The 21,337-nt window shown below is 49.6% G+C and overlaps 1 protein-coding gene across 3 annotated transcripts; it reads left to right on the forward strand.

The window, feature by feature from the left end:
* Positions 1-445: 445 nt before the first annotated feature.
* FEZF2 (FEZ family zinc finger 2) lies at positions 446-6,921 on the forward strand. Of its 3 annotated transcripts, none has more exons than XM_072785560.1 (7): positions 446-682; positions 1,916-2,127; positions 3,032-3,165; positions 3,531-4,478; positions 4,836-4,970; positions 5,170-5,302; positions 6,240-6,921. In XM_072785560.1, the coding sequence occupies exons 4-7, from the start codon at positions 3,594-3,596 to the stop codon at positions 6,497-6,499; spliced, it is 1,413 nt and encodes a 470-aa protein (XP_072641661.1). In that variant the 5' UTR covers positions 446-682; positions 1,916-2,127; positions 3,032-3,165; positions 3,531-3,593; the 3' UTR covers positions 6,500-6,921. The 3 variants fall into 3 exon arrangements, with proteins under 3 accessions (XP_072641661.1, XP_072641662.1, XP_072641660.1); XM_072785561.1 differs by having other exon boundaries at positions 3,051-3,165; XM_072785559.1 differs by lacking the exons at positions 446-682; positions 1,916-2,127 and having other exon boundaries at positions 2,905-3,165.
* Positions 6,922-21,337: the final 14,416 nt, after the last annotated feature.

Below are 21,337 nucleotides of genomic sequence, written 5' to 3' on the forward strand. Positions count from 1 at the left end.
GTGCCACGTTTCCCTAGTCCTCTTTTATTCTGCCTGAAATCATCTCGTTTACAGAAAATATTTGTTTGCACTATTAGTTGGTACTGGAGTTAATTACTCAATGTGTTAACGTGAAGTAATATGTATAAAAGTAGGATCAGTGTTTATTGTGTGGGTGAGCTGTTGAGCGGTGCTTGAATAAACTGCAATTAGGGTTAGATAGAGATTAATTAACATGTGAGTGGCAAGGTGTAAAACAGTTTCCAACCCTCCACTTCAATATAATCTGCGGGCGAGGGAAGGAGAAGTTTGTGGAAGCTAATTAAATACTTTTATAAAAGCCAGTGTATTCACCCAACATTTGGAAAGAGAGGCACATTAGGGGCAACTTGTTTTTACCCAAATGTTTTCTTTCTGTGGAGGTAGCACTCCTTTGTGGTGCCGGGGAGAGCGGGATGGCTTATGCTGTTACAAAAAGCGCTAGGGATGGCAAGGCAGGTTCACGGGAAGCCTTTGGAAGCCTTTCAGCCTGATGGAGCTTTCAAACCAGCAGATCTCTGATGCTGCCGAGATCCACAATTACCCAGTTTGGAAGGGGAGTTGGGGTGCAGTGCCGGTGACTGAACGAGACCCGCAGGAAAGTCGGGATAGAAATTCGGGTTTTGAGCCCCTGCGGGTGTATTGATACTATTTCAATGTCGGGGTGAGTTGTTGGTCTGTTTCGGGTTCGGTGGTGGTGGTGTGTGTGGGGGGGGGGCGGTGGGGGGAGTTCCTCTACATTGTTTTCACATTAACATAGGGATGGGGGTACACTGGGTCTGGAATTCTGCTTCTCTGAACATCTAAACTCAATGGGCTGTATGTGGAAATATTTTTCAAAGGAGCAAGCTTCTTTCTTAGCTTCGAAATCTGCAAGTTTGGGGAGAGGGTTTTAGGGGAACAGGCTCGTGCCTGATGAATTTAGGGGCAGCAGAGGCAGTTTCCCAGCTGGTCAGGGGGAAAAAATTCAACCCACTTATGTCACCCTCCAGGCCACTTGCCCTTGGAGACATCTCTTTGTTTCCTCCCCTTGCTTTCCCTTTCCCTCACCTGTCAGGTCGCTTTCGGGCGTGAAATCGCAGGTCAGAGGGGGAGTGGGCAGCAGGGAGAAGTTCTGAAGGGGAAAAGGAGTGCTTTCCCTCCAGTTAAAACTAGACCTTTACCATTCTTTCCCTGGTGGTTCTCTGGGATGTTTTGCAGCTGAGAGGCCTCGGGCTGGATGCTCAGTTTCTCAAGACCTGTTCCTGAGTGAAGCAAAAGGGAAGGGTTTGCTTCCAGTAGCATTTTCTTGGGCTCCACGAGATCCTGTATCTTTAGAGATGAAATTCACTATCAAAACCTCAGCCCTGTTTGCTCATATTATACCCACCGTAATCCTCTTAAACTGTGGTTGCGGCTACAAAGCTCGTGGTCTTGCAAAAGCCGGCTGGCAAGATATAATTGTCCCGCAAACAAAACCGTCCAAAAGTTTTTAAAAAACCCCTGCACCCCCCCTCTTCCTCCTCCGTAAACCTAATTCTCTCGCTCTCTCTCTTGCTAGCCGTTCCCCCCCTCCTTCCCAACCACCACGGTAAGAACCCTCAGCCTCGACCACTTTTGTTGTCGCCAAGAGCACCCGGCCTGTTGAAAGTGCTGGAGCGTCTTTGAGCAGTTTGTTGTGATACGCAGGTGGAATGGTCTGCAAACAGATGAATTCAGCCCCTCCAAACCGAGCGTGGAGCGCGCTGCTTTTGTGCGCCAGGCACAAAAACGCTGAATTCCTCCGAACTTACTTGGGGCCTGTCTAGAAAAGGGCCTTTTCTTCCCTCTGCTTGTACCTCTGGCCACACTAAGTCTCTGCCCGCCCCCCTTCAAGCCCCCTCCCTCTCCCCTCTGATAATCCTTCTCTTTATTTTAGAAAAACACAAAACCCGGTTCCACGCGGTGCTTTAGTGGCTAAAAGTGAAAGAGCTGCCTTGGCAGAATTGAGCTCTATGAATCACTTCGGAAAATTGGTTCGACTGAATGGCCTTAGGAGGAAAAACGTTTTAATAGGATCCAGGGGAGGTTCTGCTGTTTCAATCTGCTCCTTAAACAGGTGGAGATTGGACCTTCTCAATTATACAAACAGTAAGTACCCATCAGCAGGGAGAGCTGCCCTCCGAATCCTCCCCGCACGCAGCCCCTGAACCAGGCAGCAGAGCCGGGCTTTGCCTCAGAAACCCGATCACAGATCAGCGATGCTGATCGATTAGGATCTCAAACAGTCCTCCAGCTTGCTGTGCAGTCTCCCCCAGCCGCAGGCGGCGGGGGGGCCGGGGGGAGGGGGCGGCCGGAGAGGAGGAGGCGCACCTGCCGGGCGCGCCGAGGCCCCGGGGATGCGGGCGCACGGCCTTGCTCTTCCGGACGCTACGGGGTCGTCCTTGGGCGGCGGGAGCTCTCCCCCGACCTCCGACGCCAGCCCAGGCGAGCTCGTTGTTTTTGCATAAATTAATATTTCCCCATTAACAAGTTTCCCCCCCCCCCTCCAAACGCGGCGCCCGCGTCCATGCGCCACATCCTAATGAGGTAATTATCATTTGCGCGTGTTCGGGGCTGGCGCCGGCTCCGTGGGTAAATGGCAGTTTATTAGCACGATGCCCAGCTCGGCTGCAGAGGGCTAAGGGATAGTTCAGCGACTAGACGGACACCCGGGGGCCCTCTGGGGCGGCGCGTGCAGGACCCTCTGCCCTCCCCGCGTCCCTCAAACCTATAGGCCCCCAAAGTTGTGAATCACGCACAGAACTCTGCCTGGGTTTGGGCTCCCCCCACCTTCTTTCCACCGGCAAAACCATCACGATTCCTCCCCCTCCCCCCTCCCGTCTCTTCCCTCCTTCCCGATTCGCGAACCGCTCGCACTTTCCCGAGGGGAGCGCGGGCGCCAGTTGCCTCCTTTTAAAGTTTGAGGGGCGGTGGCGGCGGCGGCCGGCAGGCGCGGGGGAACACAGGGGCCGCTACGGGAGCCGCGCCGCCGCCCATGTCATTCCACTTCAAGTGACTTCATGTGATGTCAGCTGAATGTAAAAGACAGTGATCTCACGCGGAGGGGAAGATGTTTGCCATCAAAATGTGACAGAGGAGACACGCTGCATGGCTCGGAACGCATCTCCTTGGCGGTGGGGGAAAGAGGTAAATGCGAGGTGGCTCTCCTGGTCCTCTTTAACTTTGCCCTTTCACTGTCCAGCTCCCCGCACGCGTGGCGGAGGCCAGGGTCCAGGGAGCGGCTCAGGGGGGGTTAATTTGAGGCTCTTTTCTTTCTTTCTTTTTTTCTCTCTCTCCTTTTCCTTTGTAAACCCTCCCCCCTTCTTCCCCCTTTCAAAGTCTCAGGGCAGGGGCTGGTGGGTTCCTTTGCGCGCCGGGTTAATGGGCGGTAATTTGGTACCCTTGGGTGCACTTTGTTCTGCCCCTGTTCATTTGAATGCAAATGGGTGACCTGGACCCGACAAGGTGCTTATTAAATTGCGGTTTCCCTCCCTGCCTTTTCCGGAATGCAGACTTAGAGGAGAGAGGCTGCGCCCCGGCCCAGTCCGGCACGGCAAGGCTCGGCTCGGCGCGCCATGGCCAGCTCGGCTTCCCTGGAGACCATGGTGCCCCCGGCCTGCCCGCGCGCTGGAGCGTCGCCGGCCACTTCCAAGACGCTGGCCTTCTCCATCGAGCGCATCATGGCTAAGACGTCGGAGCCCCGTGCGCCCTTTGAGCCCCGGCCGGGGACGCTGGAGGCAGACGGCGGCCAGGGCAAGAAATTGCTCAACCTCTGCTCGCCGCTGCCCTGTATGATCCCCCTCCAGCCCCTAGGCTACGAGGTGCCGTCCAAGACGCTGCTCAGTTACTCGGAGCTCTGGAAAAGCAGCCTCCGGGCGGGCGGCGGCGGCGGCGGCGGTGGAGGAGGAGGAGGAGGAGGAGGCGGCGGCGGCGGCGGCGGCGGCGGCGGTGGCGGGGGGGCCCCGGTGTGCGGCGCCAGCGGCTTGTGCAAAACCAACTGTGGCGTGTGCTGCAAGGCCGATCTGGGCCTGGCGCCGTCTGCGCTGCCGGCGGGCAGGGTCATCAAGCCGCAGGTCATCAACCAGGCGGTGGGGCTGCCGGCCAGCGGCTCGCTCTACTACTTCAACTACCTGGACTCTGCCGCGTACCCGCCGTCTGAGCTCCTCGGAGGCCACCTCTTCCCATCTGGCCTCCTCAATGCACAGGCCCCCGCCGCCCTGGCTGCGCACCCCAAGCTCTTTTTGCTGGAGAACGCCAAGTTGGCCGGCCTGGCCGCGGACAAGTTCCCCCATCCGGCCCCCTACGCGCATAAGGAGCGCTTGCCCGCGCCGCTGGAGCAGGTGCTGAAGGAGAACTCGGCCCTGACTGCCGAGCGCGGCGGCGTCAAGGGCCACAGCAAGCTGCCCGGGGGCCCTGCGGACGGCAAGCCCAAAAACTTCACCTGCGAGGTGTGCGGCAAGGTGAGGCCCCGGGTCCGCGGGGGCTGGGAGGGCTGAGCAGGGATGGCTGCTTCCCCGAGGCAGCCTGGACCGCCCCTTTCTCAAGTTCAGGAGCGCCCTGTAGCTCACTACTACTCACAGTGGGAGGGAGGGGGGGGCCCTAGTTGGGCCTCAGTTTCCCATTCTGTAAAATGGGGATGCGGTTGTCAGCGGCCACAAGGGACTGGCGTGCACAGAGGGTTGGAAAGCACTTGGAGAAATGAAAAGGGCTCTGTTTCCCGAAGGGAGTGTTGGTTGGGGGATGTAGGCTGTGGCCTCCCCAGTTTGTAGTCTCTCTCGGACGGACACACCACAAGGCCCCCTCGTGTCCTTCCGTAGGTGTTTAATGCTCACTATAACCTCACCCGCCACATGCCGGTCCACACCGGAGCCAGACCGTTCGTGTGCAAAGTCTGCGGCAAAGGCTTCCGCCAGGCCAGCACGCTCTGCAGACACAAAATTATCCACACCCAGGTACGTGGCCCCCGGGTCCAGTTCGGCCCGCGCGCAACACCCCGCAGCTGAGCGACGGTGTTGGGGAGAGGATGGCAAGGGTTCCCCTGACCCCTCCCGGGGGGCCCGTATCCCTTCAAGGAACCCCTTCAAGGTGCCCCTGAGCTGGCCTCTTCTGGCCAGGGCCTTGGCCTCACTGTGCGCGCGCCCCTTTCCGCAGGAAAAGCCGCATAAATGCAACCAGTGCGGCAAAGCCTTCAACCGCAGCTCCACGCTCAACACGCACATCCGCATCCACGCGGGCTACAAGCCCTTCGTCTGCGAATTTTGCGGCAAAGGCTTTCACCAAAAAGGTAATGTGCGGGGCGAGGCCCTCTCCTCACCTCTCACCTCGGGACTCGGCGGGTCACTGCGAGCGGGAAGGCAAAGAAGGATCCGCAGAGAGGGAGCGTGAGAGCTGCAAGCTCGGCAGCAGCATTTCTTTGGAATCGGGTTGTGACCGGTTTGGGTGGAAGCTCTCCAGGCCGGGTTAGTAGACCTCGCTGGAGTCAGGCTGGTTGCATGGGGAGACTCCCAATTTGGGAGGTGGGAAGGAAGGAAGAGGCAGAGGGAAAGGAAGCAGGAGAAAGAGAGACTATTGCCCTATAGAAAAAAGCTTGCCTTTGTAGCCGGGACACCCCTTTCAGATGAAAAAGAAAAAAAAAAAAAAAAATCGAGGCAAACTCCACCTCCTGGGAATAACAAGACTGGGGGAAACCATTCCAGTCCCCAGCACCTCCAGGCCCGGCTCCCGGCTTGGGTTTTCCAAGGTGCTTTTGGATCTCCAGGTGGTAGCTGGGGTGGGGGGTGGGGGACCAGAGGGAGTAACTTTAAAAATGAGAAGATAAACAGAAAATGAGGGACGAAGCCTGGTTTCGTGCGAAATTCTTCCAGCGAGGCAGCAGCCGGGTGAAGGACCCGGTGCGTCCTTGGGTTGTGCAAAAGTTTCCCCGGGCCAGCCGAGCACAGCGGGAGGGACGCTGCGCGGGGCCTGTGCCCCGGGCGGGGCAGGGGCGCGGGGAGGCTACGCGGGACTCGGCCCTCCATCCTGTCGTGAGAGCCTGCGGCTTGACGCAGACGAAGTTTGACAACTTCTTCACTCGGAGAGGTCGCGCCCGCCTAGCCAAGCGTCGCCTTCTTTGCGTGGGCACCTGAGCCAACCCCGGGACGCTCCGGAGGGGGGGTACCCCCCAACACACACACCCTACATCATCCCCCCTCCCTCCTTTTTTTGTTTTTGGTCTCCCGTAGGCAACTACAAGAACCACAAGCTGACCCACAGCGGCGAGAAGCAGTACAAATGCACCATCTGCAACAAGGCCTTCCACCAGGTCTACAACCTGACCTTCCACATGCACACCCACAACGACAAGAAGCCTTTCACGTGCGCCACTTGCGGCAAAGGGTTTTGCAGAAACTTTGACTTAAAGAAACACGTGCGCAAACTCCACGACAGCGTGGGGCCTGCAGCCCCCTCCACAAAGGACCTGACTCGGACAGTGCAGAGCTGAGAGCTGCTGCCTCGCCCTCCCTTCCAGCCCCATCCAGCCCCAAAACAGATCACAAGTATAAACTTATTTCTAAAATTAAAAGAAAATTAAAAAAAAAAACTATAGCAGAGAGGCTAAAAATCTATTTATCGAAACCAGCATATTTTTTGGAAAGCTAAACGTTTCCTCGATGACTGGCAGCAAACGCGTGGCTCCCACCTTTGTGCATTCGGGAAACTTATTTAAAAACCCAGTGCGCTGAAACGCATTTTCTTCCAGGCCTCCGCTTCTGCTCGGGCGGCGGGTTTTCACCCCAGCCTATCACGTGAACTCCCCGGAAGAGCGCGGCGCCCCCAGCCATCTTTATACAACCCTGTAAATCCTCCTGTACAAGCGAACTCGGAATATATACATGTCTAACTCAATAAACAGAATCACTAGTGCGCGTTTTCTTTCCCCACCTCCCCCCACCCCCTCTCCCTGCCGCCAGGTCAGCCCAGCGACCCCAGAGGATGAGAAGGGGAAAAGGCGTTTAGGGCATTTCCTGCCCCCATGCGGCTTCCTTTGGGGGTGCTGGGACCTGGGTGAAGCCAAGCCGGGGTCCCTGCGGCGCTTGCACGTTAAGAACCCCTCCCCATACACACCGGGAGCGAGGGAGCAAAGGTCTGCATCGGCCTACACGTGGTGCCAAGTTTTTCGTTGGTGACTCTTCCGACGCTTGGGATTCTGGGTGTTGCCTTATTTGGGTGAGAAAATAAAAAAAATAAAAAAAATAAAAAAAAAAGAAAAGAAAAAGGAGGGGTTAAAAGTGGCTGGGTGGAGGAGAGCCGGTTTTAGGTGCATCTTTCAGCAAATCGCTTTGCCGCGCGGGGGGCAACCGGCCAGGGCAATGACACTCCCCGCCTCCCCCACCCCCCTCCCCGCCCTGGGGAGCTGCTGGGCACGTTCCCTTTTCTGGGCGACCTGAGGGGCGGGCGCGGGGATGGGGGTGGGGTGGGGGTGGGGTGGGGGTGGGGGGGTCTCGTCCTCCCCGGTTCTCCTGGAGACACGAGCTGCAGCGCCCGGGGTCCCCAGCCCGGCCCGAGCTCTGGGGCTCCCCGGCCCGCGCTGCGGAGCTGCAGGCGGCCTGCGGGTGCTGCGCGCCCTGCCGCGGGAGGGCGCACCCGGACTCCCGGAGCTCGCCGCCGCCGCCGCCGCCGCCGCCTCCCGCGCCCTGATTACCGCGCAGTTAGCCCATTTCCTGAATAGCTATCTCCGCCGCCGAGCACGCTGATGAAATGATCTCACGCTTGCTTCCTAAGTAATGACCCAAATTAAGAGAGAAAACAGAGACCCTTCAAACAGCATTACATTAATCATCTAATCATTCCCAGGAGGGGGTCGGCCGCCGCCGCCCCGTTTGATCCGAATCTGGAAAATCAAGAGCTCAGATTACTGGCTCGGCGCGCCGGACCTCCCCCCACTCACTCACACACACACACACACACACACACACACACACACACACTCTTAATATTCGCGCCGCGATTCAGCCCACGTCTCCTGGAACAATGTTCCCCCAGCGTGGGGAGGATGTGGCGCGGGGCCGGGGAGTGCGCTTCCACGCAGCCTTGCCACTGCAAGGGCTAGGGGCGGCAGCTGGCCGCCGATCCCACGCGGATTTCCACGGCGAGTGGAGGTTCTTTGGAGGGAAAGCTAGTTAATGCAAAAGGAAACTCCCTCGGAACTCTGAAAGGGACCCGAGGGCGGGTTATCCCGACACCCGGGGGTATACAGTAGGAGCTCAGCGCTGCTGGCGCCAGGGGCTTCTACGATCCTAAAAGCTCACGTTTCCCCGAGGGCTTGCTCCGGTCCCGGCCCTCGACGCAAGTGCTTTCGAATGTTCACAACAATCCTCAAAGCTGGGGATGATTTTTGGATGGAGAAAGAAATTGAGGCAGAGAAACAAAGCCACAATGGCTTGCCTCAGGGTCCCAGGACTGGGTAAGGCTAGGATTCGAACTCAGGGCTGCTTTTAGGGAACCCAAACTGCCTTCAGTTCTCGTGGGGGCCGAGGAGGGGTGGGTGGGTGGGTGGGAAGAACTTGTAGGTTAGGACCCACAGGAAGACCTTAGCCTGCAGCGTGGAAGCTCTGTCCTGGTTACAGCCAAAGGTTGGGTCCCGGCCCCCCCGCCCAATTTGCAGACCCATTGCGCAGGGAAGGAGAATTGTCGATTTTGTTTGCACAGAGGACGGCGACAGCTTCCTCAGGCTGTCGCGGGAGTATTTTTAGTACCTCCGATTCAGAAATAGGAACGTGTACATTAGAATTCCATTTCCTGAAAGGAGAGCGTCCTCGTTTTTTGTAATCCTCCCCCCCCCCCCCAAGTCTGGGAAGACGCAGTGAGGGGAGGGGGGACGAGGAAGCGAGGAGGAATTTAAATGTTAGCTTGTTCTGGCTGCAGTTCGCTGAGGGGAGATTGGGACCCAGAGGGATATGCAGATTTAACTCCGAAATCTCCATGGATGCCACAAACCCCAGGAAACCCCAGGATGGGCGAGGAGGACTTGGCGGCTAAGGATATGGAAATATCGCCTTGCTTTTCCCAGACATCTATCCCCAGGGGGATTGCGGGATGGTTTGAGGAGTCAGCTTTCCTCCTTGTTCTCATACCAGGTTTTATTAGACCCTCCTTATACACACACACACACACACATACACACACATACACACACACACCCTCCCCCATTTCTGGGAGATCCCCCAGCCCTGTGACAGTCCTCTTAACCAATATCCTTTCCTTCTTTCATTCCTGAAAGGATCCTTTGCAGATTCACTTCTTGGAGACCAGATAATGATCAGGGCATGTCCACCTTCTTTTGAAATAGTTTCAGAACTTTGGGCAGGGGGCAGGCACCACAAAATTTAGTGCACATTATTCACTTAGAGAATTGGGTTAAAAAGTTGGCCTGCGTGTGGAAATCGTGATCAAGTTCTCTTCTTTCCCTTTAAGAAGAAAAGATTAAAAAAAAAAAAAAAAAAAAAGGAAGGGACACCCCCATGCAGGAAAATAACTTTCTAACCTTCAAGGGAGAGAACTTTGAGAAATTCTTCTGTAGTAAGTTTCCACAGGAGAAAGACTAAAAGGGTCGCCCATCTCATAAAACTGGAGAAATTTGTTTCCAGGTGACGGTTCTGAAGGTGGCATGCTTGCAAACAAGACAGCAAATGGATCAAAGTAATGGGTGGAGCAGGAGGCATTTCTCTCCTGGACTGCTCATCTCTACAGTCAGGGGGAGGTGAGTAACTGGCTCTGAGATACACCTGAGCAGTATCTGGCGTGCTCCAACCTCCTTGAGGTTGTTTCCGCATAACCTGATTATTACTTAACCTTCACACCAGCTCCTGTCAATCGCTCTCACCTGAGAAGGTGTTATTTCACATCTGGCAGTAATTGCAGATAAACAGAGAGTTCTCCTGTACCTATAGGGCTCGGCTCTGCTTTCCACAGGTCTGAAGTCGCTCCTCCGGGTTTCTACTGTCTGCCTCAGGTGTGGGATTCAAGAAAGGATTCCTTCACCTGCAGAGAAGTACAAAGAGAACAGGAACCTTCTGCCCAAGTGACTAAACCAGCAAAAGTTCTGAAGCCAACCCTAAACCTTTCAGTAACCATCTCCACTGGGATCCTTCTTAGCTATTCACCATGCATCGGAATTGATGGGTGAAAGGCTCTGTTTTCTGATTTTTTTTTCTCCTCTTAATAATAAACTGTTTGCATGACGTGTAGATTGCAATATTAATAAATGACTTAAACAAGGTAGTCATCAGCTGCATATTAATATTCTAACCTTGATTAAATTGAAGAGGCCGCCCTTAAAAAATATTTAAAAAAAAATCAAATTGCGGGGGAGGGGAATCCTGTCACAGACACAAAAAAGACTCCAATTATCTTTTCCCCTTCAAGATGTTTGTTCTGTCCATGACTGCTCACACTTCAGCAATCTTGCCAGCAAGACTCAAAAAAAAAAAAAAAAAAACCCTCCTTCTTCCAAAGCCACAGCCTCGTACATAACAGATTGTACAGTCCTATTGCCTTAGGCGGGTTAGAGGTTCCTCTCTGCAAAGAGCGACACAGAGAAGTTGCCAGCATCCAGACACATTTTGGGGGATACTGTGCTGGTTCTTGCCTTGGCTGCAGAAGTGGATCTATGTGGTCCCCGTTTTGCTGTTTGGCTCACGGGAGGATAGGAAGCTGCCTGAGCTCCGGTAGGAGAGTTAGAGCACCAAGGCATCCAGGTGTGCCGGTGGTGAAGGGGCTGGGGGAAGGGGAGGGAGGATGAGAGTCAGGGTGGGGGAGCTGCTAACGACAGGACAGGAGTCTTGAGAAAACGCTGGGAAATAAACAACCTCAAGGCAGCTGCGTTGCCCTTTTCCCTGCACTTCCCTCTCAAACGTCTGAGCAACCAGTTTGCTCCTAGAAACATGTTAATTGCCAACGGAGCTCATTAAGGCATGCACATGCAAAACACAGCAAGAAAGATTAAATGGACAAAAGCGCAATAATGAACTGTCAACAATCGAGCCCATCTACGACCAGGATCACTCAAGAATGAGGCATTTAGAGGCAACAAAGGATTGTCTGGGACAGGAAGAAAAGACGACCTAGACTTTTGTTTAGTCAACACAATTGATTACAAATGAGAGATTAACAGGATAGCTTCAGATTTTTTTAAAAAGAGGCAGAAAAGAAAAGTCCAATTAAGTCCACCGAATGTTAACTACATTGCGTTCCATGCCTAGCCCCAAAGAAATTCTCATTAAACCATCCCTGGCGATCCCTTTTGGAAAGTAATTTGTCTCCCTGATGGAGCAGAGAAAGAGAATCGTGTAAAAGAAAGCGTTAGTTCTTGGCACAATGAGCTTAGGAGACACACTAGAAAGAGCCAAAGGGGGAGTTAATGAGCATCTGACAAACTGCTTGGATTCAGGCCTAGAGAACAGCGATGAAAAGATGAAATTGGCCAACAACTATTCTTTATATCAAACATAAAAAGGCCAATCTGAAATGGGGCTGCTCAAAACTGGTTGAAAGTACCTAGCCCAAGAAAAGGGAGCTGCGGCCAGGCCCCTTGTTGGACACCGGACACAACTCAACAGGCCAAGAGCTAGGAAAGGGGCAGGAAGGTGGGCTCTCCACCACAGAGCAAACTTCAGCCACCAGCCCCCGGCTTTGAAGATGCTGATCTGAAGCTCTTGGTGCTCACCCCCTGCCCTCTGGATGTTTCTTTCGTGAATGAAAAGCCTATCAGGCTAGCCTTTAAGGGTTCCCTAAAAGTTCTGGTAATTAGTCCCCTGGCATTCAGCAAGCTCCTTCTCTCTCTCCTAGAGTCATAGGCCCCCCAGGAGCACCATATGTCACCAGTTCACATTCAGTTCTTCCGCTCCCTCCTGGTGACCACGCAAAACCCTCCCCACCAGGTGATTGCCTTCCTAATTTTGCATAGTGCAGAAGTGACAAGGAGATGAGGACTCTGATCACACAGGGCTTTATGGAACTGGTTATGAAGTTTTAAAACTGTTTCTCATAGTGGTTCATCTGGCTTTCAGAAACCACTTCATTTCAATGTTTCCTTTTTTGAACAAAGTAGGTCAATGGTATGTGTCTATATGAGACATATATTACATCTTAATTAAACATAAGCGTCCAGGCTTCCTAACAGCCGAAGTGTTTGGAGGTTCTTTTACACCCAGTGTCCAGAGCCAGGTAAACAGAATCTAGCAGCGAGATGGGGTTTTCAGTTCAGTCCACCAGCTAAGGAGCACAGAACACATTTTGTAGGTTGTTTTTTTTTTTTTTTTAATGCCTTATCTATTCCATCTTTGACGTGGGACCAGTGCCATCTCAGATACTAGAGTGCAGCATTTAAATCTTGATTCTAGGTTTTGTATTCTTACTCTCAAATCCTTGGTAACAGCTATCACATTTCTGAGGGCTTGGCTTGCACTTCAGGCTTTGCTCATGCTTCATGGAAAAAATATATTGGTGTCTAGAAGTAAAGAATGAGGAAGGAGAAGTATACCAATTCAAAATAAAAATAAAAACAGTCATCTAAGATGAAAGACTAGTTCTGGTTTTCAAAGCACAGAGGTGTTATAAAATCTAGAAAGGTGATTTCAGGAAAAGGGAGGAAATAAGACTTTTCTACTGCAGACGAACCAGAGCCTGAAATAATTAGTTCTTCACCAAGGTGTCCCGTCAAGGCCACATGACCTGACACACCATTGTCGTTATTTGTCTTCTCTCAAATTTGTCTTCAATGTCTTTCAGTCTGAGGCCATATTTGGAGCTCCTTTCCCCGCAAGAGTTTCACTGTCCTCATTTTGCACCCCAAAGTGGGTCCGTAGGGAATGTCAATATATCATCCATAAGCAGAAAGTGGAGTCAGTGGGGTCTGGCATCGAAGCAGCTGAGTTCAAATCCTAGCTAGCCCGGCCATTTATCAGGAAAAATGATCTCGTCTCTGTTTACTCATCTGCACAATAGGAATATTAGGTGTACCTTTCACATCTGAAAAAAATATGATGTTGCAAGTCAATTATACTTCAAAAGAGAGAGAGAGAGAGAGCATGCACGAGTGAGAGAGAGAACCTATCTCATGAGGTCGACATGAGGTTAACGTGAGTTAACACATATAACTAGAACTTAGAACAGCACCTGGGACACACATAGGAAGTATTCCAGAAGTTAGTGATTATGTTTACAAAAGCTCAAGCAGTGAAACTGGAATATGGCACCTTATAAAGAAACTTTACCTGTATGATCTTGTTGATTCATTGCATATTAGGTAGGTTTGCTTAGCCCCATTTTAAAGAGGAGTAAAGGAAGTTGCTGAGAAGGTTTGACTCCCTCTAGTTCACACAGTGGAACACAATGCAGTGCTGACTCACTCAGGTGATTCTGTCTGGCTACGCTGACATGGTTGTAACAGGAATGTGTACAAGATTCACAACAAGTTTTTGGGGATGCTTGTGTGGCTCAGCAGTTGAGCGTCTGCCTTCAGCTCAGGATGTGATCCTGGAGTCCCGGGATCGAGTCCCAAGTCGAGCTCCCTGCATGGAGCCTGCTTCTCCCTCTGCCTATGTCTCTGCCTCTCCCTCTCTGTGTCTCTCATGAATAAATAAATAAAATCTTAAAAAAAAATAAAAGATTCGCAAGCAAGGTTTTGCTAAAAATGCACCTGAACCCTATTTACTAAGATGCTGAGTCAATAGATCTGCTCTGTGGCCCAGGACCCTATTTTAACCTGAAGCAGTTGGTTTCCCAGACTACGTTTTAAGAAACACGATTCAGCATCTGTCTTTCCACCCCACCATGATTCTGTCTTTGATAGAAGATATAACACCATCAGCTTTTCATAAATTAATGAATACATCTGATCATTCATTCAACAAATATGACGTGAACACCTCCAATGTGTCCAACTCTACACACGGGGTGTTTGGAGTACAAGGAAGAGAAGGGCAGGGCCTCTGCCCCAGAGTTTACAGCTTATTAGAGGAGAAAAATCACATACAACAAAAATCCCCATATGAAACTTGGTTATGAAGATGAAATTGGGCATTCAATCCAGCCTGGGTTTGGGTGTGTAGTGGACATCTGTTATTTTTGCCTGCTGATCATCATTTCCCCGTCTGGTAACAACATCCAACATTTCCTTTGGAGACGTCACCCCTCCCCCATTCTCAGTCCATATGGTTAAGGTGGGGGCTAGTCCCTCCACGGTGGGCATGTGACCCAGGCCCCGCCAATCGGAGCACAGCATCGTCCTGGCCGCAGGGAGTGGCTCCCAACTGGACACCTGACCCAGCTAGGGCCAATAAAAGTCCCACTCAGGCCTTTTGCCAAAGCCCAAGCCTTTCCTCTGGGTGTCTGAGAAGGTTGGTTGTCAGTTCGGGGATGTGGGGTAGGCATAGTTGCCACAATGTTAGCAGAGACCTTCAGGTACTGAGTATTAAAGGGGGAGAGGGAGAGTGAATTAAGAATCCGCCCTAAAGACCTCCTTGGACCTGGGTATGACGGAAGCCTGATGCACACATGGACTTTGTGGCTCTCTGCTCTAGAACAGAATCTCTGCTGAGACTTCTGGCCGATACTGGGCAGAAGAAAGGGAAGTCTGAGATGCTACTGTATGGGAAGTGATGCCTGATTGGAGTCTTCAAAGACCAGGAGGTGTTAGCTATGGAGGAGCGGAGGAAGAGCTATCTCAGGCTGCAGGAGCCAAAGCCCAGAAGTTGAAGAATGTGAATTGATCCAAATAGGTGGGGCTTGGGGCTATGGTACGGTAGGTGTGACTTTGAAACCTAGTTCTGCTTCTGAGCAGCGGTGGGACTCTGGGCTGGAGGCTTGCCCTCTCTAAGCCGCAGATTGCTTCTCTGCGAAGTGGGCTATTAGGATTCAGTGCAGTGAGGCAAGTCAAACACCTGATTCTGTTGCAGGCATTCAGGTGGGAATGGCTGCAGTTATCATCACCGGAAGCTGAGGCACCTTAGGCGGGAGTCACTCGTTGTCATTCTGAGTTGCCTGCCTGGTTCAATGGAGTGGTCTACTGGAACTAAAGCTAGCTGAGGGCAGAGATTGCTACCCTAGTACGCTGGCCCTATCTGCCTGGCTGCTGAATGAAGCCTGCCTGTTTCTGAAGCAGGGTATGTAGCTGCAATATTGTAGGCTTTGGAGTCACCTAGACTGGCTCATTTCAACACTCACCAGCCATGTGACTGTGGGTGCTTCCACTTAACATTCTGAGACCAAGCTGCCTCATCTTTAACATTAACTTGGTAGTGGAAGGATTTAAATGAGATAATATGTGTAAAGTGCCAGGCACATTGTAAATGTTTAATAAATTATAGTTGTTGACTCTTACTACTAATTACTATTAGAATCATCATTGAAATAATTTTGAGCTCCTTGGTCCACAAAGCAAGCAGGACTGCAATATGCCTTATTTTAACCCTGGTATAGTTAACATACAGTGTTGCATTAATTTCAGGTGTACAATCTAACGATTCAACAAGTCCATACATCATCTGGTGCTCATCAAGGACTGCAGGATTCTTTAACAACTGAGTGCGGTGTGCTGGGAGGGCAAGGGCTGTCTGCTTTGTTCACTGCTATGTGCACAAAGCTTGGCACATAGTAGGTACTGAAAGTATAAGGAAGATAGCCTCTCTTTCTCCTCCCCATGGGCTAGAAGGCTGGTTTGGTAAGTCTGGGCAGCCTCTTGCATTCCATTGTGTACTGATTCATTTATAAAACAAATACTTATTGAAGGCTGTGTGCCAGGCATTGTGGTGGAGAAACTGTAAACAAGACAAACTTCACCATGGTAGATCTTTTATCCAGTGGTAGAAGACAGAGGACAAATAAGCCAAGAGTCGGGAAATAATCTTAGATTATGGTAAACACCAGGAAGGAAATAAGAGAGTAACCTGATAGTACTTAAAGTAGGAGAAGGCTACTTGAAATAGGTGGTGGGCACCGCATGAGTATGCCTCTTGTACCCAGGAGCTACAAGAAGCATCAAAACAACACAAGTTGGACCCTAGAATTAATCCATTTGTACTCAAAAAAAAAAAAAAAAAAAAAAGGAGCCCCTTCCCCACAGCTCCAAAGTATCCATTGATTGGTCTAGCTCAGATCTGCTTGGGACTCCAAAAAAGGGTTTTCCAAAGTATACTACAGAAAACAAAAGTCATCCCTGGGCAGTGGGTGCTATAGGCCATTGACCCACATACCATTTTTCCTACTGAATGGCATGGTAATTGATCAAAGTAAAAAAATTTATAGAAAGAGATACTGCTGCCATGTTTTTAAAGCCTGTGTTTCCCAGCCAAGTCTCCAGATGGAATCACCGAAGCAACACATCCTTGACTTAAATGTGACTGTTTAACAGTTATATTGGGTAGGCCATATTTTTCCACAAGGAGGTAGTTGCTTGTCTTAGGAACTTGAGACTCTTAACAGACTTTTGGGTGAGAGCTTTCCAGGATACCACTCTTTCTCTCACACTTCCTGAAGTCACAGGAGTCAGAGACCTAGCTGTAGTGTCAGGAGAGGGGAACGATAGAGTGAAGTGTTATACAGCTCATGGAATGATGAGGCTTATAGGATGTCTTGGTGCCAATCACGGCCACTATTGAACAGCTCATAAGCACAAAGATGGTTCACTTGTTTGTTTTTGCCTGACCGTCCTCCCCTTTCCCTTCGGGTTATTGGCATTCTGATTTTGCTCTGAGTGACCTTCCCTTCTCTGCGGAGCACAGATCCTTGTAACTGTGAAGAAGGCTCCCCATGCCACATCCAGTGGCCAGGGATAGCCAAGGAGCAGAAACTAGGTCATAGAGATGATCTCCTTAGGGTTTGACCCTTGAGCAGAGGGATAAGATGACATGTAACTGATAGACCTTCATTCCAGGGAGACTGTGGATCAGCCTGCTGCTTACATACATCCTGATTTGATCTACTCCCTGCTCTTCCAAACCTAGTATTACAACTTTTTCTTTATTTTATTAGGTCCCACATAACATTTCAGTGCATTTCCACATAAGTTGGCTAGAGTTGTTTTCTGTGGCTTACAACCAAGGATGCTGACTAGTAATCTTCCCCCTATGACTCACCTTCTCCTTTTAGTCCTTAGAAACAACATCCGAAGTGAAGGATGAGATTTTCTTGTCCAGCATCTTTTATTGTCTACCTGGATTTCATCCTTTAGTTTCAAGAATCTTCCAAGTGGATATGGCCTACTTTGCTACATGAAAAAATTTTGGAGGAAGAAAACCCTCTATAACCCTACTTACACCCCACATTTTATGTTCAGAATAAATATAGAGCATTCGGGGTGAGGTGGGACTGAGGCTCTGTCTCAAGCAATTCGGGGAAGAAAGAAATTAAAAATACAGCATAACAGTGGTGAGATGTAGGGTTATTTTGTATAGAAAGACCTCTTGGAGGAGGTGAGAGGAGGGTGGAGAGGCTGGGGAGATGTTTGTCAAAAGGTATGGTTAGATGAATAAGTTCTAGGAATCTCATATACAGCATTGTGAGTATAGTTAATAATAGTGTATGTTATACTTGAAAGTTGCTAAGAGAGGAGATTTTAAATGTTCCCACTCCCCACTACCATACATAAACACACACACACACACACACACACACAGACACACACACACAATGATAATTATGAGACCTGATGGGGGTATTAGCTAAGGCTGTGGTGGTAATCCTATGGCAAAATATAAGTGTAGCAAATCGACACCTTGTATGCAATGTCCTATGTCAATTATATCTCAGTAAAGCTGGGGAAATAAACCCGCCCCCTCCAAAAAAGGAAGGAAGGCCACTCAGGATATGATCTGGTTATTTTTTTTTTCCCAGCATTCCCATAATGTAGGAACAATTTGTTGAGTGTTATCTCTGCATAGACTTTAGGAAAAAAGTTGGCTGAGGTCAAGCAGTGAGAGGGGAAGAAGGCTGGATTTAATTTCTGGGGCTCTGAGCCTAGAAGAACACAAATCCTAAAATGTGCACATTTGGGGCAAGAAGTATTATTATGTCATTTTCCAAAAACAATATAATTTTATCCAAAACCCCATATATTGAATAAGGTGGTCAATATAAATAGAAAATCAAGGTAACAAATAGAAAACTATGTGAGCTACAAGGGTTAGAGAGAGGCCTGGCTTTGACAGACACTGAATCTTCTAGGACCTAAGGCAAAACGTGAATAACAGTGGGTTTTATTCTGCTGTCTTCAAGAAACGCCGGAAAACAAATAGAACAGCTTCCTTGATCAAATTTTCTTATAGATTTCCTTTCGAATTACCCCTTCAATCTTGAATCTTGTGAAGTATGTGCTCACAAACCCACATACTAATCGAGTTGTTATAGGTTAGCATCAGTTGGGTTGTGACTGGAAGGTGCCAGCCAACTTCAATCATGGCACAGAGTTCATGGAAAAAGAAATGCAAGAAGCCAAAGCCCTCTCACTACTGTGGCTGGTTCATGAAAATGCATGGCTTTTAGTAAAAGTGTCCTCTTGGCCAGACTTTTTCTCTCATATAAATTTCTCATATGTTATACATCTATAATAAAATTTGCAGGTTTTTTCTGGGGAGGAGGGCAGAGCAGAGTTAGATGTCTTGAGCGAGCCAGAGTAAATGTGGGATTTAACTGTAGAACTAAGATTAATTTGAAGAAGATGCACGGGGTCTCTACGGTTTTCTCTCAGATCTATAAAATTGACATAAGACCATTGACTATCTACTGCAAAGGAATATTGTGTTGGAAAAAGAATGTACTGATGTTTGCAATTGCATCCCTCAAGGGGTGCTTTGTAGAACACACAAGTGGCTGCTCTAAGCTTAAAGTACTCATCACATCACTTCGGGTTAGATCATGGGAAATCAGTGGCTTTGCAAGGCAGTGTTATACATTCCATCCTCTGGGAGAATAAATGCCAAAGTGTCTGCTAGAGAGGAGAGATTTGGGAGATTTTCATTTCCCCATGAATTTTTTAAAAAATTGTATTTAAATTCAATTTGCCAACATATACTATAGCACCCAGTGCTCATCTCATCATGTGCCCTCCTTAATGCCCATCACCCAGTTACGCTATCCCCCATCACCCCCCCCCCCCTTTTTAATAGTGGCTGATTTCTTCTTCTCTTTGAGCTTTCCCACTTCTGGCATTTTGCACATGCTGTTCCCTGTACTCAGCCCATAGAGTGGCCTCCTTTACCCTCCTCTACCTGACTCTTGTGGCTGGTTCCTTCGCATCCTCCTAGTATAGCTGATTTCAGAAAGGTCTCCCTTGGAAAGGAAGGAGTTTGATAACACAGACTGTGTAGTAACAGAAGAGTTGGGTTTGGCCTACAAAGAGGCTTATCCTGGGAAAGAGCCTATGTCTCCCCATGCTCCCCTCATTAACTTAGATGTTTCTCCTCTGTTCTTCCCTGCTCACTCACTGTGTATTTCTTCCCTTCCTAGGAGTTATGCAAATTATGTATTTACTTGTTCCTTTCTTGTTTGCTACCAGGTACACTGGAAATACCACAGTCATGTTGTCATGTTGCCTAGCATGTTGTAGGCACTCATCACATCTAGCGGTGATGAAGTCACATACCTCTTCCTTGAAAAAATTGTGTGGAAAATAATATACAAGGTTTGGATTGTGGTGGTCTCTGCCTCCTCTAAGACTCCCTTCCAATACTGCCACCTCCAAGAAGTCTTCCTTGATGCCCATACCCAAAGGAAACCTCATGGTGCGCTCCACTCACCTATCTATCAGGATGTAAGGTCCTTGATGTTGTTTTCAGCATTATCACAACTGGCTGTGATTTCTGTGAGCTAGTTGACTTGCTTTTCTTTCTTTCTCACTCAGATATAAGTTCCATGAGGATGGGGACTGTGCCTCAGTATATGCCCAGCACCCAAGTGGATGGCCTAACACAGTGCTTGGCCCATGGTAGTTGCTCAGTTGAATATTTGCTGAAAAATACAGGATCGTGTTATTCCTCTGCTCAAAGCTCTCTAATGCTTTACCATTTACCATTCAGAGTAAAAGCCTTACTGTGATTTACAAGCCTCCTCCCCACCATCTCCTTGAGTTGATATCTCTGAGCTCCTCTACGTTGTTCCCCTCACTTGCTTCACACCTCCTCGATGTTTCTCACACATGCCATGCAGGCTCCTGCATCAGGACCTTTGCATTTGCTGTGCCTTCCTCTGGAACCCTTTCCCCCATGGATCGTCCCTCTCTTCCTTCAGGTCTTTGCTCAGATCTTCTTCTCTGAAGGAGGCCTTCCTCTAGCAATCTATTTGTAATGTGAAACTTTCCCTTACATGCCCACAGACACACAAACACTTATTGTCACACATTCTCTCTGCCCCTTCTGTGCTGTATTTATTGTCTATCTCCTCACAACTAGAGTGTAAACTCACATTAGGGTGGGATCTTTATAAATTTTCTTTCACTGCTGCATCCTTGGATCCCAGAATAGACCCTAACATATAGTAGGTGCTCAGTAAATGGGAAATGAATGGCTGTCTGGCCCTTTCTGATCTGCGCCATTGTTCTTCATTGCTCTCAGATTTCTACCAAACCTTCCTCGAGTCTCACTTAAAAGAATGACTGTCACTTAGATACTAAATTTGGTCCCTTCTGAGTATACCAGACACATGTGAATTAACTGCAGCTCTTCAGCAAGCATTTGCAGGACTTTCAGAGAAACACTATTGAAATAAAACTTCAAAGCCTTGGCTTTTTGCTTTCTGCTGTCATTGGTGAATGTGGCTAATTGTTAATGAAACAAAATGTCTTTTCTTGCCATCTTTTGTGCCCTGTTACTGCTGACAGCTCTCATGGCTTCCCCTCTGCAGACTCTTGTTGCTTTTCATGTAGGCCCTCTCTGGGTTAAGGAGCTGGCTTGAAGGGTGGGGCAGTTCTAGTAATCCTTGGGGTGTGCATATACCTCTAGGCTTATCTCTACTCTTAAGAGAAAAAACAAAAAAGCAATCAGAAGGAGTTGAAGAGAATAGATTTATGAAGCATTTTTCCTTATTCATCCAAAGCTAAATGCTGCTGTTCAAGGGTTACCTTAATTAGTATGGCTTTTTAATAACTGCAGGTCACAAGGTGGGATGGTGCCTGCTTCTTGCCAGCTGGGCTGTATCATTCCACCAAATTAAATTGAGTAGTCTGAGTTTTTGTTTTTGTTTTAAGAAGCAGCCCCTCCTTTGAGTGTATTCCTTTCGCAGAGATGGCAGGACACTTTGCTACCCACTCCCGCCCTCCTCCTTCCTTTCTGCTCAGCCAGCACCTAGA

Source organism: Canis lupus, chromosome 19 (genome assembly GCF_048164855.1).
Source record: "Canis lupus baileyi chromosome 19, mCanLup2.hap1, whole genome shotgun sequence".
Classification (NCBI taxonomy): domain Eukaryota; kingdom Metazoa; phylum Chordata; class Mammalia; order Carnivora; family Canidae; genus Canis; species Canis lupus.